Source organism: Meleagris gallopavo, chromosome 2 (genome assembly GCF_905368555.1).
Source record: "Meleagris gallopavo chromosome 2, MGAL_WU_HG_1.1, whole genome shotgun sequence".
Lineage (NCBI taxonomy): Eukaryota > Metazoa > Chordata > Aves > Galliformes > Phasianidae > Meleagris > Meleagris gallopavo.
In genome coordinates, this window is record NC_139405.1 from 86140409 (window position 1) to 86157956 (window position 17548).

General features: G+C 37.7%; 1 protein-coding gene across 30 annotated transcripts in view; it reads left to right on the forward strand.

Annotated features, from left to right (window-relative positions):
- DST (dystonin) overlaps positions 1-17548 on the forward strand; it is a 297979-nt gene that overhangs the window by 122959 nt on the left and 157472 nt on the right. For 29 of the 30 annotated variants that reach the window (XM_085217868.1, XM_085217869.1, XM_085217848.1 and 26 more), the window contains one exon: positions 15105-15271. In XM_085217868.1, coding sequence (XP_085073994.1) covers positions 15105-15271 — 167 coding nt within the window. Of the gene's footprint in view, positions 1-5036; positions 6032-15104; positions 15272-17548 lie in introns of those variants that run through there. The other variant, XM_085217864.1, reaches the window with a different exon arrangement.

Here is a 17548-nt window from a genome sequence, read left to right on the forward strand (position 1 = left end):
CCCTTCCAACCCAAATTATTCCACAATTCTATGATTACAGTATGGTTTATAATTCTATCCTATGTGTATATATATTCAAATTAATATTTGAATGGATGTCTTCTTCAACACCCAGTGCCTTTTCATTGGTGACACTGGAGATGAGCAGCTATACATAAAGGTCCAGATTTTTGTGCCTCAGAAAGTTACTATATTTTTAGTAGGGTAATTTCTGTGAAAATCAATGATCATTTCTTTTCAAACCACTGAAAACATCTTCAATTTCACTTTTTTTTTTTTTTCAGAGTAACCTGTCATTGTTTAAAAACAAAACTAAGAAAATACTGAAACTTTAACATTTGAGCATCCAAAATTTAAGGCCTTTAAAAAACTTGGAACTTACAAGTCACAACTCAGTAGATTTATTTATTTATTTTTATTACTGTTTCATCATCATTCTGCAATTCAGTAATTCCTGTGAAATGCTTTTTCTTCCACTTTACCCGACTCTATGCTGTGAGGCCAGAAGGCTACTTTTTAAGGTTCCACTCGGTAGTGTTTTTGTCCAGACATTATCATGCCACCCAGCTCCCACTTGGAGGAGTTGTGCTCTATCTCTCAGGCCTCTCTAGGGCATGTGTTACCTCTTAACATTTCTCATGTCAGCCAGCAAATATTTATTTCACTGTTGTTTCCATGTGACCCTTCAAGCAAAATTCCCCCCTTCAAGTGAGGTCCGGAATGTGGCCAGAGGAGGAGACAGGCGAAAGGTTGTTTCCTATTCCAAAGCAGAGGAATGATGGAATATTCTAGAATTCTGCATCTTCCTCTGTTTCAGTTACTCTGGTATTAACTGTGTGATAACAGTCACCGTATAAGAGATGCTGCCTATTTTTCACATTGCCATCACAGGACTAGAAATTGAGATCTGAGTCTGGCCTTCCCTTGCAGCCACGTATTTCTTGTCTACCAGAAGCAGTTGAAGCTGACCTCCAGGCCTTGTCCTGCATGTGGGTCTTGGATCCCAAGGACTGAAGTTTAATCTGCCTCCACTTGAAAGTAGCCAGACCAGTTTCAGGTCTGATCTTCTCAAAGGTTTAAAGGTGAAGCCACATAGCCAAGTGTTTAATCTCTGACTGTCAGTGGTTGGAGGATAAACTGGATTCCTCTCGGGAACTGTGATTCCCAGTGGCAGACTTATCATTCAGTATTTGCTATACTACATTTTTCCTATGTTTTATTCCTGAGCTGATCTCCCAGTTTTCTCTTCCAGAACCTCTTTGGCATTTTAGGAAAATTACTAAATCTCAGCAAGAAAATGAGCATAGAGTCCTGGGAATTTCTGGGATTCATCTAATCAACAAAGATGAGAGGCATTAAAACTCATTGCAGAATCATATTTAGACTTTATACCTAAGGATTGCGGGCTATCTGTAGCAGGATAAGAGTTAGTAGTTAGCTCATCCAGTCGATTCTGTTTAATCTCATAAAACCACCAAGGAACAAATTCCTCTTTCACTTGGTTAAGAATCATCTCATTGGATATAAAACCTCTCTCCTGACAGATCTGCTGTTCAGGGTATGACTTCTGGTATCGCAGTGGTACCTGGAAGCTGAACAGCTCTTTCACATTTTTAGCAGTGTTGGGTTGTACAGCTCAAACAGTTCTGAACATAACCTTTTGCTTGTGCTGGGTTACCTTCACTTCTTGGTTTGTTCTCTATCCTTTGCTGTTTAAATTTTCACTTTCTTTTTGGTTTATGGTTTATGTTTGCCTTTCTGTCATTCTTTGTGTGACCTTTGGGCTGTGCAATGCTATGCTTTCTGGTTATCTGGTATGGTGTTTTGACACCCACCGTTTATGTTAAATGCTCCACTGCTTTTACTGTGTTGTATTTAGGGGAAGAAAAAAAAAAAAAAAAAAAGCTTAGATTTGAAACTAGCAGAAGTGCATTCCTAGTAGACTTTTCAGACTTTTCACTATGTTACTCCGGGATGAAAGATGTGAGGCTGTTTGGCAGGGTAGAATAAATTTTCCTGTACATTTGCTAGCTATATTAAATGAATGGTAGAATGTAAAAGTGATCAAGGACGACTGGCCTCAGCTTTTTGGATACTATGAAATGCAAATTTTCAACAGCTTTGCTACTTTAATGTGATTGATTTGTTCAATGTTAAGAACTTTTCGCAGTCCCACATTTGATTAGTTACAGAAATCTGTGGTTTAAATGCAAGCAAAACACATAAATCTTCATGAGCTGTTTCATGTCTTGATGTTTGTTTGTCATGTCTTAATGTTCACCTCTTGTTTGTGATTAAGTAGCCTCTAAGACAGATCAAATTGCAGACAGGTGTTGGTCTAATCCTTTATTCATGTTATACTTCTTAAGGGTTTATGTGCCAGAAAAAGTCTTAGTAATCTCCCTTTAAGACTTCTGGCATTGGTGAGTATGTGTGGAGATCTTTGGGTGTTTTTTTAATAAAAGCAAGACAGTAAACCAAAGCAAAACAAAAAAGCCAGCAAACCAACAAGACAGTATTTTTAACACCTTTGCTCATCTGAATCTTTGACTTCAGCCAAGGTTAAACATCCATTTGGGTCTAATCAGATGTGTGCGACAAAGCCCCTGTCACAGTCAGCATCCTACTACACCTGAACGTTGTATCTATTTGCTGTAGCAGACAGGTTTAAGAAGAAATTTCAGTTTCTCTTTTCCAAGTCTCCAATTTAACAACCCTATTTTTTCTGTCTCTTTACTGCTGAGACCAAAGTTATGACTTTATAGAATGTCTGTAACTACAAGTAGTCGTTTTGTCTTCAGATATTTGCACTTCTGCTTGTCGTATTCTCTGAACACTGAATATGATTTTTCATAAATTAAAACCATAATCAAAAAATGATGCCTGACGTAAATGCAGTTTGTCAGTTCTTTTTGTACTTGATCTTTTCTTTGGTTCAGGGATGTAAATGAGGGATCATAAAGTTACTTTTTAGTTCACAAAATGCAAGGAATAATAGAATTAAGAGAGCTGATAGCCTTCTCACTCAGGTACAACTGGTAAGTGTTGCTAAATTGTATAAAAAAATACATGTTTTTTGCCTTTTCCTGGGAGATGTGCAAATAGAACTACAGTCTGTACAGATGTATTTGGAATGGAATGCATTTATTCCTACCTAATTCTACTGCAGATACACCAGCTGCTTTCATCTATAATGACCTGGAATATGCAGCAGTAAGCCAAGATTGTTACAAGTAGTGAACCTTTAACCAGTGTTTCCAAAGTGACTTTGGTGTTTTTGCTGCCACCATTTTTAGTTGCACTTCACAGATGTCTGATTTTCTGTTACATTTTTACAATACACTTATCATTATTTACAATACATTTATCATTATTATACAAGAAACATTATCTGTGTGAAATGAAGTCAGTCTTGGTCTTTTTCAGAGCAAAGTCTTGAATCTTCTGATGATAGAGGAGAAAGAGAGGTATATATATATTTTCATATATTTTGCATAAAAGCCATTTGTTTGTACAAACACGACTCCCTTCACATGAATTATATTTTGATTTTTTTGATATACTTTTCTGTTAGTTAAGGAGGACCAAATCAGGGCTAAACTCAGTCCCATGGGGTCTGAAATCAGTTTGAAATCCGGGCCGGGGCAGGAAGGCAATTTTCCAAGCTGACCAGAGTACAGCTTTTACTGTGAGTAAAGGGAGCAAATGTCACAGCCGCACCTTTATGTTAAGTAAATCACAAGTGCAAATACAAATCAAGGCCACAAAAAAGAATGCAGTCATAACATCTACTTTGTCAATGTGTAGCTTCCACTCTAGCAGATTATCCTGTAAGCCTTATTCTGTAACAGCTTTCTAGTCCATTAGTATTACAGTATAAAATGCTCTGAGCAAATTTTACCCCAGTGCTTTAACAATAATTAGAAATGCACGTCTCTCTTCTTGGAAATTATTTGTATGCAGACAGTGCTTTTTTTTTTTCATTCTGGATCCCATCAGTGAAAAAGTTGTAGCATGTTTTGATGAAACTTTACCCTGGGATATAACGTTTCTTTACTGCAGATCCTTTTAAAATAAACTAGGAAAGCACAATGACAATGCCTGATGATGCTTAGCAAGTTACTTGGCAGTTCTTTGTGAGAAACCATACACATCTAGCCCTGCTGTTGCTATTAGTAGATTTTGTGTATTGGTAACAAAAAAAAAAAAAAAAAAAAAAAAAAAAAAAGAAGCAGAAGCTATTTTTCCAAACTATGTTGGTGGTTACATGTGCTTTCATTTTAGTTTGTCAATTGTTTCTATCTAGCTTTCGTAAGTGTGTTGCTTATTTCTTGGCTATTATTTTTAGAGTGACGCAGGCATGTTTATAGAAAAGCAGTATGAGAGAAGAAAAAAGCTTGATTTTAAAAACATCAGAAGAGTTTAATTTGAGCATATTGAAGGCATAAAAGCTGCTTTTTTTCCAGACAGTATTCTAGACAGACTCTTTTAGCCTCACCTTTCTCTGCCAGAAGTTTTAAATCTGCTGCAGTGTTCCAGCCCTGAGTACACAGCACCACTGTTCTGAACTTGTATGATAGTCGTGAAGCAGCAGGTTATTTATAGCTGACAAACCAGTAAAAATCATATAAGCTGCTATGAAAATTCTGCGTACAACACACTGCCAAAGCAATCTCTGATCATTCATTTTAATCTTCCTTTCTATGGATCATTGGATACATGCTAAAAGCATAGGCAGTGAAAAAGTAATTTGCTAACTAAATCACTCTAGATATTTGCTGTAGTGCTTGCTTTCGGATTTGGACTGGAGCTAATAGTTTCAAAGGTTACTGCATATTTTTCTACTTTATCTTGCTTGAGTTACCGAAGGAAACAGGAAGTTTAAATGTATGCAAGATTTTTCTATTGCTCATAAGTGCTATGTCATCTCTGTGAAAGGCCATCAGCCTTCCAGCCTAATGCTGCTGCGGTGATGTTTATTTAAGAGGATTGGTGGCCAGAAATAAGCCACAGTGTCTAATCAGACACAGGCCCTGCCTGGGCACCCTGCCACAACATTTATTGCGTGTGCATTTCTCATAAGCAAAATGGCTACGTACTGAGGAGGATGGAAGGGAAGTCTGGAAGGAATTACGGTGCAAACTGCAGTTCTTAACTTTCTGAGGAGGATTTAAGTGTATGTAAATATACCGAAATGAATGAGGCTGTGTGACTGTGAGTTCCTGAAAGCCAAATGGGGAACGTCTGTGGATGCGTAAGGGCTGAAAAGGAAGAACAGTGTTTAGATCCTGCCAAAGCTCCCTTAAGTCCAGCTAAACATTCCCCTGGAAGAAAATATTTCAGAAGAAAATCAAGAAAGAAATCAGCTGACGAGAGACCAGATTCCTTACCAGCTAAAGAAAATGAAGAAAAAAGCCAATATGAAGTGGGAATTTCAGAAAACATTGAAGTTCTCCCAAAGAGTATGGAATTGGCTTGTTCCTTCCCCCAGAGCGTAACGGTGGATGGTAACACTCTGCCCAGGAGTACAGACCTGTTGGCTGATCTTGTTAAAGCAGAAGTTTTACTGAGTGAAACCAACAGTGATTCTCGCTGTCAGGACAGTTTTCCCGGTGATAAGCAAAGGCTCACCAAGTCTGCTGAAACAGAGGCACGGTTAAATGAACAAGACAAGAGGAGTTCAGAGAGGAGCTATACTTGGAAGAGGAAATATTCAGATGAATACAACACAAGAGAATTAGCATTTCAGAAGAGAGCAAGTGGTCTTTGTTATGGAAAAGCTGCTAGCTTGGATTCTGCCATCCACCTTTTAGGCAAACAGCACAAAGAAACAGGGTTAAACAAAACTTATGGCAGAGTTGTTAAAGATTCTTTAGAAAGCAATAAATCTGAAAAGTTGCATCAGTTGCTTTCTAAGAGAAAAAGTTATCCACCGCTTGAACAAAAGAGATTTTATTCTTCTGATGATGTGTTTTCCCATTTGCCAAAAGAAAAAAATGCAGTCTATAGCATTCCACCAAACAGGAGCAAGGTAAGTATTTTGGCACAGTTAGTTTGCAAGTTATCTCAAAATAAATATTGGAAAGTATTTTTTCTGTGTTACAAAAATGCCTTCAATATACTGTATGCAAATTGTTAACACATGCTGTGGTGCTTCAATAGTCAGTCATAGGACAGTATGTATTATTTGATCTTTTTCATAAGTACACCTTTGTACTCCAGGAATATTGATCTATCTGTATGCTGTTTTGCTACCTGTAGTTTGATTTCTTTCCTAATTTTTTAAAAAGATTCCGATGTTAAAATTCTAGGAATTAGAGTGAATTTTAGAAAGTTGTTTTTCTTCGCATTTAATATCTGTCATCTTGTTACTCATTTTTAGTCTTGCGTCATATAGAAGGGAATATTTCTAATTCTTTTCAAAAATGGCCAATAGTAACTGAGGAATGATAGAAAGAAATAAGGAGCTTGGCATTAAAAAAGTGGATATAAATCATGTTAATAATGCTCTGCACTTTTAAAAGATCTTTCTTCCAAAACTATGTGCTCTATTAATATTAATTACTCAAAATCTATTTTCCTCTGAGGATAGGATTATTTTTGCTTTACAATAAAACCAAGGTGCAAGGTTAGTTGCAGAGTATCTGAAGGAAGACAGATTTTTGTTGTTGTTGTCAGTATTCATGCTTACCAGTTCAATCCATATTACTGATCCTACCCAACTCATCTTTAGTATGACTGAAATCTGTCAGTGCGGATCAAATGCCAGTAGAAGGATATGGTCCAAAACTAATTTCCCTTGCTATACAGGGATATCTGAGCTTTGAGTGTTCAGAGAGAATGGGTGTATGACACAGTACTCTTTCCAGCAGTAAGCTAACTACAGCTGTACTGCTTATTTATTTTTGAAACATGATACAAATTATACTTTTTCTAAGCTTAGATTTTAAGTGCAGATAATGCACTCAATTACAATACAGAGTACACGGTTGTACAAATAGCCTCCTATACACGTGGAGATCTTTGCCCTCTTAATCTTAACTGGAATTCAGGAACAGCTTAGGGATGTTCTTTGATTAGAACAAAAAGTCATTGCTGAGTAGAAAGGTATGAGACCTTGTCTGTTCAACCAAGCACGACCACTTTTTCCGGTATGATCAGAGTAATACAAGTACTGCCGCAATTGTTACTCCAGCCAGGTAAATACTCTCCTTATCACAGGAGAAAGGAGAAAAGGAGACTCCTGTTGAGCACCTACGTTAACATTAAGGTGGTGATAGTAATAAAACTCTGCCTGATTATATGAACGTGAAAACTACTAAGAGATTAGGCTAAGCACACGAGCTGCTGAAATGTCTGTTTCTCAGTTTAGTTCACTTTTTCCACTCAAGATTTTGAGGATAAATGATCTTAACATCACCTAGCTTTGACCTGAAAACAAACCAAGGAGGAAAACTAGATTTCAGGCTCGAGCTTAATTTACAAAATCATAAACGTTTTTCTTTTGCTGGCTCTTGAGAATGAAAAAATATTTGAATATTTTTATTTCAGTATAAAACAATAAAGCTGTTACTAATACAAATCCACAAGGTTCCTCATGCAGGCTGAACTGTATACAAGATTTGCAGTTACAAATCTCATTTTTTTTTACCTTTTGCTTTCATAATTACAGAGATCAGTGACACACATTCACCATGTCAGCTTATTCAATCTGTAATGTATTTTCAGCTCACACAGTGCTGAAGATGAAGCTGAAGGTTGTTGGCTTTTTATACCCAGAGGCATACACCAGAGGAAAGTGATGGCTATAGTCAGCTAATTTGCACTGTAACAGCAGTACAAGATTTTATCCTCTGAAATAGCATGGCAACCACTACTGGATTATGAATGTGTCCTTTGAGTCTCTTTCTGTGACACATTAATATTTCTTTTCTTCTTATGCATGTGACACAATTATTTTGTGATTGCATATGTTCTATTACACTGACTCTGTTTTCCCATTTGCAAAACTCAAATAACTGGAATATTATTTTCATTCTTAACTAATCTCTGAGAAAAAGTTTCCCTTAGCCTCATTTCTACAGCCCTTTTTCTTGGTTCTGGAGGTTGACTTCCATGAACAAGACGTATTCTGATACTGTTCTGGCTTAAGGCTGTCCTCGAGCAGATGGCAGCACTAAGGTCAAGAAGCTGTGACTCAAGATTGAAACAGGCTTCCTACAGCAACACTCAGTGATGTTTTAGCAAATTGCAGGTGAAGTAGAAAATCAAGTCTCTAGATTTGGCTTCTCTACAGAGGATACTGCCATTGTGTTGAAATGAGAAGTAATTTTCAATCAGTATCATCAAAAGGTAGCTACTAGCTGGTTTTACCACTAGTTTTTGATGGTTGTCAACTTATGTAGAAACCAACGACTTCTCTATAAGACAATATCAACCATTATTATTGAAGTTTAATCTGTGGTAGTTTCACTTGCGGTTTATGGATATGATTTTATTCCAGAAAAAATATGGCTAAACTAATACAGAAACAGAATTATTCATCTACTTACAACCTCAAATGTTGACCTGGCCATAAGCTCCTCAGATGACTTTTTACCGTCTACATAGTGTCTAATACAGTAAATTTATTTGCAGAATTAATAATAACCTGCAAAAATAAACAAATTAAGCTCAAACACCAAAACCAGATGTGTATTTGAACCACGTTAGAAGCAATATGCTGCACTTTTTAATGAAAAAACTTATTTGTATAACCAGCTCATTCAGTAGAATACTTCTTGCTAAGAAATCATCTGCTTATAATTTCAGGTATAATATCAAATAGTTGTAAGATAACAAGATACTTTCCAACTATGTCTGCTATCTTATAATCTTGTGTTATTTATTCATGTAGCACAGCTAGGGGAGGGAGAGTTGTAAGTTGTTCTTCAGGAATGTGATCTGCAGACCAAGTCATGAATTCTGCTTTATTAGCATTGCTTGCTTTCTCATAAAACACAAAGCAGATGCAATCCCCTTTTTTAATGCTGGTAATTGGAGAAAATTTATAATGTATTTATAACCCTAACTTGACCCAGCAGTCCAGATGAGGCCTCACCAGGCTGAGTAGAGGGGGACAATTACCTACCTCTACTGGCCAAACTCTTTCTAATGCTACCCAGGATACCACTGGCCTTCTTGACTTCAAGGGCACACTGCTGGCTCACATCCAACCTGTTGTCCACAGGAACGCCCAGGTCCTGCTCTGCAGAGCTCTTCTTCAGCAGGTCAGCCTCCAGCCTGTCCTGGAGCATGGGGTTATTCCTCCTCAGATGCAGAACACTGCACATGCCTTTGTCGAATTTCAAGAGGTTCCACTTCGCACATCTCTCTAGCCAATTGAAATCCTTCTGAATGGCAGCAAGTAGCTGTAAAATATAAGCTTTTACTCCCACTTTGAATCATCAGCAAACTTGCTGAGAGTCCCTTGCTAGTCTCTTCATCCAAATAATGATGAATAAGTTAAACAATACTGGACCCAGTACTGACCCTGGGGGACACTGCTAACTCCAGTGTTGGTGTTAGCAACTCCTCCCAATTGGCTATGCAACTCATCACACTGAGACCTGCTATTCAGACAGTTCTTAATCCACCTCATCATCCACTTTTCCGACACATGCTTCCTGAGCTATGAGGATATCGTGGAAGATAGTGTCAAAACCCTTGCTGAAGGTACACAACATTCACTGCTCTTCCCTCATCCATCCAGCCAGTTGTTCCATCGCTGAAGGCAATCTGATTGGTTAAGCATACACTTTGGATGAGGATACAGTTTGGTGTATCCATGCTGATTACTGATCCCTTTCTTATCTTCCATGTGTTTAGAGATGGCCTCCAGAAGGAGATCATAGAATCATAGAATGGTGTGGGCTGGAAAGGACCACAATGATCATCAAAGAGGGGCCACAAAGTTGGTGAGGGATCTGGAGCACAGGCCTTAAGAGGAGTGGCTGAAGGAGCTGAGATTGTTCAGTCTGGAGAAGAGGAGGCTCAGAGGAGACCTTATTGCTCTCTATAGCTACCTGAAGGGAGGCTGTAGCGAGTTGGGGGTCAGTCTCCCTGGAGGTGTTCAAGGAACATTTGGATTTTGTGTTGAGGGACATGGTTTAGTGAGTACTATTGGTGATAGGTGGATGGTTGGACTGGATGATCTTGTAGGTCTTTTCCAACCTTGGTAATTCTGTGATTCTGTGATCAAGTTTCAACCCCTCAGCTATGTGTAGGGTCACCAACCACTGGACTAGGCTGCCCTGAGCCACATCCAGCCTGGCCTTGAATGCCTCCAGGGATGGGACTTCCACAGCCTCTTTGGGCAACCTGTTCCAGTGTGTCACCACCCCTCTGAGTGAAAAACTTCCTCCTAATCTCTAACCTAAACCTCCCCTGTCTCAGCTGTATACCATTGCCCCCTATCCTATCACTATCCACTCTCGTAAACAGCTGTGGATAGCAATAAGACAAAGGGGAATGGTCCATTTCATCACCTTTCCAAGTATTTGAGATGAGGCTGACTGGCCTATAGTTTGCTGGATCCTCTTTCTTGACCTTTTTGAAGACTGGGGTGACTTTTACTTTCTTCCAGTCCTCAGGCACCTCTTCTGATAGCCATGACCTTTCAAAGATGGTTGAGAATGGCCTAGTGTTGATGTCTGCCAACTCCCTCAGCACTCATTAGTGCATCCCATCAGAGCCCATGGGCTTGTGAATGTCAGGATTGTGTGGATAATTTCTAACACAGTCCTCCTCAACCAGGGAAAGTGCCTCCTTTCTCCAGACGTTCTGCTGGATCTCCTAGGTCAGGGACTCCTGAGGACTGGCTGTGGTGGTGAAGACTGAGGCAAAGAAAGCATTCCGTATCTCTGCTTTCTCTGTATCCTCTGTCACCAGGGTTCTTGCCCTCTTCAGTAGTAGACTGAATTTTTTAACTAGTTTTTCATTCATTATTTATGTGTTTGAAGAATCCCTTCTTGTCCTTGACATCTCTAACCAGATTTAATTCCAAATGGGCCTTGGCCTTCATCATCACGTTTTTGCGTGCTCTGACAATGTCCTTGTATTCATCCCATGTGGCATGTCCCTGTTACCACTACCTATACATCTCCAGCTTATGTTTGAGCTTTGTCAGGAGTTCCTTTTTCATCCATATGCTCATTTAAAAGTCATTAGTTCTTTTCCCATTCCCAACGCAGTTGATTTATTACTGTTTTAAAACAGTATTTTGCATATTTGAAGGCTGTTGTCACATTTCCAATAAGTTTTCCCAGCTTCAGACTAAATACAGACAATTTTTCAGTCTTTCTGAGAAGTCGTGCATTTGTAGGTCTTTGTCTTTTTTGTTTTTCTCTTCTGGAATTCTCCAACTCTTCCAGAAATTTTAAAGGGTGTTGTCCAAAGCTGGTCACACAGCCCCTTTGAGATTTAAAAGAGCTGAATAGGAGCTTTTTACGTTTATGGCCAAATGGAAATTCACAAAGTCCAACAGTAACGTCAAGGGAGATGAGTTCTTGTGATCACATGCAAGTTCAAATTCCATTCGTATAACTCTACTTCCCTCAGCATGCTGTCAAACAATTTTATTTAAACACAACACATAACTAACTAGCTACTTAAATGGAAAATAAATACTTCTTTTTTGTTCAATAGTTAGGAATGGTTCTGTTAAAATAAGCATTTCAAAATGTTGATAATTAATGTGTTTTTTATTTTTTTCAGAAATTTCTCTTTTTGAGCTAGCAAACATCAGAATACATTTCATTTATAATACATCATAAATCTGCATTTTGTACATCTGTATCCCATTCTCTACTTTTGTATATTTAAGTCAATTATATCCAGTTTAGACTTGCTTCAAAGCATTTGGCATAGGATGGAATTAGAGGAAGACTCTTTATGGTGTATACTAGTTTGTTCTTTGGTTTCAGAATGACATTATTGAGATCAGCAACTTCTGAGCTTGAGGTTCTTTGATGTATTGATTTTGTATACTGAATTATGTGGAGTGTATATATAGACAGAGCTATAAGCACTAGTTCTCTCAGTAAGAAACATGAAATAGAGTATTCTGTGCCATTTGAGAGTGATCTCGAGATGCTAGAGCTGGCTACAGAATTAGCTCTGTCATTTTTTCTTGTATAGCTTGTAATTTGAAGGCTTTATGATATAATTTGAAGAGTAAACAACTGCTCAAGCTGGTGTGAACACAACAATTTGTTCTGTGCTCAAGGAATGAATGTGCTCCACTAAAGGGTTACAGTGGGGTTGGTTTGAAGGTCTGTGGGGTATCCAGATGAAATGTTTGCACAGAGTAATTTGTTTTGAAGAATAAATTTCAACAGTAAAAGATTTGTTTGTCCCTACCTCTTTTTAGTTCTAGTATTCCTAAGAAAATGATATTATAGATACCAAAGTTAATGCATGGTTAGTAGTATGTATAATGACATTTTTTAATAAGATGTACTGTTTCTCTGGCATCTTATTTTCTGGAGGTAGTATTTTACTTGTTAAGTACTTCCAAGTTAATAGGATGTCCTGCAAATTGCAGCTCATATTTGTAAGTATAAGAAAATACAGCTCTTTGACTCGCCATTTCTCTCTTTTGTATTTTTATGTTTTTTAAATGTGAATCCACTGTTTATGATGAAGTCTGAAATCTTAGCCTCAGATTCTGAAGTACCTTAATTAAGGGGCAGGAATGCTCAAGTTGTTACAAATCTCATGCTTACATTGGTATTCCTCAACCTGTATTTAAAGGGGCTACCTTTGTGAATAGAAAACAACTTCAGTTTCTGAAGCCAGTCTAGTCTGTTCCTTTTTCTTCAGCTGACCAGCTAGGCTGTGAAGTGGGGCTCAGAGAATTTTTTGATCAAAACCCTGTTCATCTTAGGACAAACTAAATACCTGTTTTAGCCATCCAGAACTTGCACTGAAAAGTTGCTTAGTGGTCAGTTTCAGAACTGTTTTCCTTGTGTTTGTGTCCATAGTTACAAATGTTGTTTGCATGTAACATCAGATACAAATATGACATTCAGAAATTGCCTTAATTTCAAAATCCATTTTGCTGGAAGAATCTAGTATGCGCTCAAATATGCTGTGTTTGCACTCTCTGCAGTTTGAAATGCACGCAGCCAACACAGTCCAATTAACCGTGAAGGCTGAAGGTTTGAACCTAGCTCTAAGGAATGGCCGTTAGCAAATTATATTGTTTGGTTGCTTATGTTAAAATATATTAAAAATGTGACACTTAAGGATTACACACAGAGCACTTTCTCAAAATTACAGGAAAAATAGTGGTGTTTTTTAAAAAAAAAAATGTTTTTTTTTTAAACTGGACATCTGGCACTTCCAGATGATGTCATCTTATTCAGAAGCGTTGGCCGGATAAGTAGTAAATGGTTGACTTAATTTATACTGTAGTCTGGTTGTTCTGTCATGAATAGAAACTAAAGCTACTGAAAAAATATTTAGTTTGCTTTCTTGCTTTGAAATACCAAAGAATAAAGGTAACCAATAGAAAGGAGGCTTTATGTTTTTCAGACAAATTTCATAGATTTTTACAAGAAAATTTTGAGAGACCTTAAAGTGATCTTTTGCCACCTTGGATTCCCTGTTTTTTTCATATGTAAAACTCATACATCCTATATTTCTTTGTGTAAATATTTTGTGCAGGACTTGTACACCTAGATATTTCTAAACAATTAGAAATAGCTACAGGTGTTTCTTTTCAGTGTTTTAAACCAAAAAAGTTTTTTTTCCTGTGATTTTTTCTTTAAAATGTTCGATGTAGGCATTAGGAAGCAAAAATGCTATTGGTTGTTTGGAGGTTATTGATGGGCTAGTCTAATAGTTCAGTGGCTTTGCTTTCCAGCAGCAGTATCCTTCCTTCACCTATAGCTATACCTATAGCCTATGGTATTTGATAATTATCTGAAAAACAGGTTTCACAACTTGTAATTTTATGTCTGCTTGGATAGAAAATAATTGAATTTGATCCCTGCTTTAAACTTATTTACAATTTGCTAGATGGCTGTAAATGCCCATCACTTCCTGTAATTATGAAAATTGGTTGAAGTTCGGTGGTTCCATTGGCTTGATACACTCTTCCTTTTGTCCCCCGCTTCCCAGTGCTTCCCCCCACCTCCAGTTAGGAGTTAACAGAGTAGCACTAGGAATAAAGCTGCATCTCTTTGTTCCTGACTGTGTTTTGTGTGGTTTTAATGAGAGAAAGAAGGCACAATTTCCAGCCTGGTCTGTCTGAATTCCCCCAGGAAGGCATCAGACAGAAGATAATGTCTGAATTCAGAAATTACAAGGCCAGGAGACGTTATGACCATCCACTAGAAAGCAGTATTTGTATGCAAAATTGCCAGTGTTTGCCATCTTTCTTGCTTTGTCTGACACAAAGAGGATAATAGAAGAGAATACAAAATAAAATGGTCCAAATCTGGGATAGAATTTTCAATTATGATCTTTCAGCTTTCAATTATTCCTATAATGCTTCATAGAAAATGTTTTCCTAAAATCATTCTCATCATTTTTCACTAAAAATGACTGTTTCATCAATGAATTCTGGAAAAGTATAACCTGTTTTAAGAGAGGAACTAACTAAATAAATACTAAATGAAGTTTAATACAAATATGGATATTATATAGATGGAATATCTGCCTGTAACACATTTTATTTTATATTTAGTTATATAATACATACGTAAAGTAGGTATGACAAATAAAAGTTTATTAATATTCAAATTAGCATAATTAAAATTAAAATTAATCAGCATAAACATATTTAAATATTTCTCATTACGTAAGGGTGCTATATTGTTCCCAGAAACTGAGGTTGAGAATTGGCTGAAGCAAACCGTACTATAAATTTTATGTTTCATACTGAAGACAGGAGTTTGTAGAGATACAACATGAAATAATTTGGTGTGTGAATAATCATTCATATATGCAGATGCTAAAGAAGGAAAAACCTTTGCTACTGAACGGTGTTTTTCTGCAACATTTTATATGCTTTTTAGTGTTATATATATGTTGTAATACTTATATTTATTGTATTTTAGATATCTGATATCCATGTTACTGGAGAGTCAGAGGACATGTCTGCTAAAGAGAGATTGCTCCTGTGGTCACAGCAGACAACTGAGGGTTATGCTGGAATCCGTTGTGAAAATTTCACTACCTGCTGGCGTGATGGAAGATTATTTAATGCCATCATTCATAAATACAGGTAAGTACTCTGTTCTCTTGAGAAATATCAATTATGGCATTGTAATCTATGTGGAGAGACTCTGTGGTTACCTTGCATATAAATAGCACTGCAGCTGTGGAGATGATACTAGCTCTTCCTGGGCGGTCCTTTGCTTCTTGGAGACATAAGATGCCTTATTAGCCCTTTTGCGTCCCTCATTCCTCAGAGGAGAGACCCCATGAAACCTGCGCATCCTTCAAGGGTCACCTCCAAGCTGTTGAGAAGAGTGTACTAGAGGTTCTAGTTCCCTGTCTTCTTCACGTTCCCTTTGGTCATACATCAGTGTACATGCACGGTCAAGTCAGCGCTAAACAGTGCTCTCTACATCTGTAGTCCAAATCTGCACTGCTGGTTAAGTCTCTCAACTACTGCATAACCTGAGATATGCCTTAATTCCCCGTATTCTTCGCTGTTTGACTTCACTGATTCTCTGGAACTGAGAACTTCTGCAGTTTCTCTGCTTGGAGCTGAGATGTACTCTGTGCCTTCTGGAAAACAACAGGGCATTCTCATGGAAAATGAGACCAGTTGGCCTGAGCACTCCCAGTATTAGGAGGGCACTGTTCTTGCTCTCTCTCTCTATGTTTTTGTGACCACACTGTTTAGCATTGATAAAACCATTGATGGCTTCAGGATACACTAGGTTTACTTACTTAAAATCCACTTGAAGATGTCTACTGATGAGATCTAGTTTAATTCTAGATTCTAATTAAGAACAGGGGCCTCTTGATAAAATTGACTTTGGCATCAAAGTTCAGCAGAAGAACAAGATTTAAGATCAGCGCTTTGCTAAACCTTGCCTATTGTTTGAGGTCTCTCTGTATTTCTTTGCTCCTATCTTGAACATCGAGGTTTGTAGGTTTGTTTTTTATAGAACTACTATAGAGAGGAGAACTATAGAACTGCTATAGTGAGGAGAGTCTTTTTGCCATTAGGCTAATTAGTGTGAACTGACTTGTCTCTCACTTACAAGGCTTGCAAATTCTAGATTATATTACAGCATGAGTGAAGAGTTTGTGTGGTATTCTCTGAGGTATATCATGAGGAAGTTTGAAGGTATGTGATTTTCTTGGTATAATACTGAGGGAGAGTCCAAAATAAGGCACATCAAATTTGTCCCTTTCTATGCAGATCATCTGTTTTTTTGGGATTTCCTCTTGTGAGACCACTTGTCTCATCACAGAAAGAAACCTAGGAAGAAGCAGCATGCATGAGTATGGGGACTAGAACAGTGAAGTGAAATGGGAGACAAATGAGGCAGGCAGATACGTTCAGCTCCCCAAGCACTGCATAGAAAGGCTGTAAGCATGAAAAGTGCTCTGACTCCCAGAGAAGATAGGTGTGACAGTTCGTAACTTCAAGGCAACATGAAGTTGTATTTGAATCAATGAATTGTTTTTCTGATTAATGCTTCTGTACTGGGTAGCCAGTGAGGGAGGAGTGCATGCCAACAAGAAAGTCTTCTTTTAGTAAGGTTGGCAAGGCAAAGGGAAATAACTGGCAAAGGACTGGGCTGTTTTTGTTGATTGTTTTTTTTTTGTTGTTTTGTTTTGTTTGTTTTTTTACTTCAGAACAGAACAGCTGAAGAAATTAACATAGCACAGATGAGAATTTGAAAAAAAATAAACTGTTTGAAAGATACAAAGGGAGCAGGAGAAAAAAAAGAAAAGAGCATACAAGATGGAATAATACAAAATATTTCTTAGATCTTTTTCAGAGGCTTGTGCCAGGGCTTCTTCTGGTGAACAGCATGGTCCTTACATCTTAGCAACTTGTAGTTGTACAGATCAGTTAAAAACTAGAATTCTGTCCTCTGGCTGTGCAATGTTAATGTTTTGGGGTATTACTAACTACCTGCAGTTGCTCTGTTGGAGTGCTGTTTTTGGCAGCGTTCTGACAGTTTCATTCATGGCTTTTTGGCTAGGAAAAACAGGCACCTATGACATGAGTGCGTTGCATAAAGCAGATAATTCAGTGGCTGAGGTTCAGTGTCTCCTGAGTAAGTGCAGAGTTCCCCTTTTATGTGCTTCTATGCCTGTTTCCATTTAGCTCATCCTGTTCCTGTAAACATATATGTTTAAAGTCTTTATCTGATGTTTTTTTGCTTTGAGAGGTCATAGTTCTTGAGCTCCGTCACCTCTCTGATGAAATCAATGAAATTCTTCCACTGATTTCATTGAGCTTCTATGTTTTTTTTCCTTTTCAGTTTTGTATCATTTAAATAGAGATAATAATTTCCAGCTATTGCTCACAAGA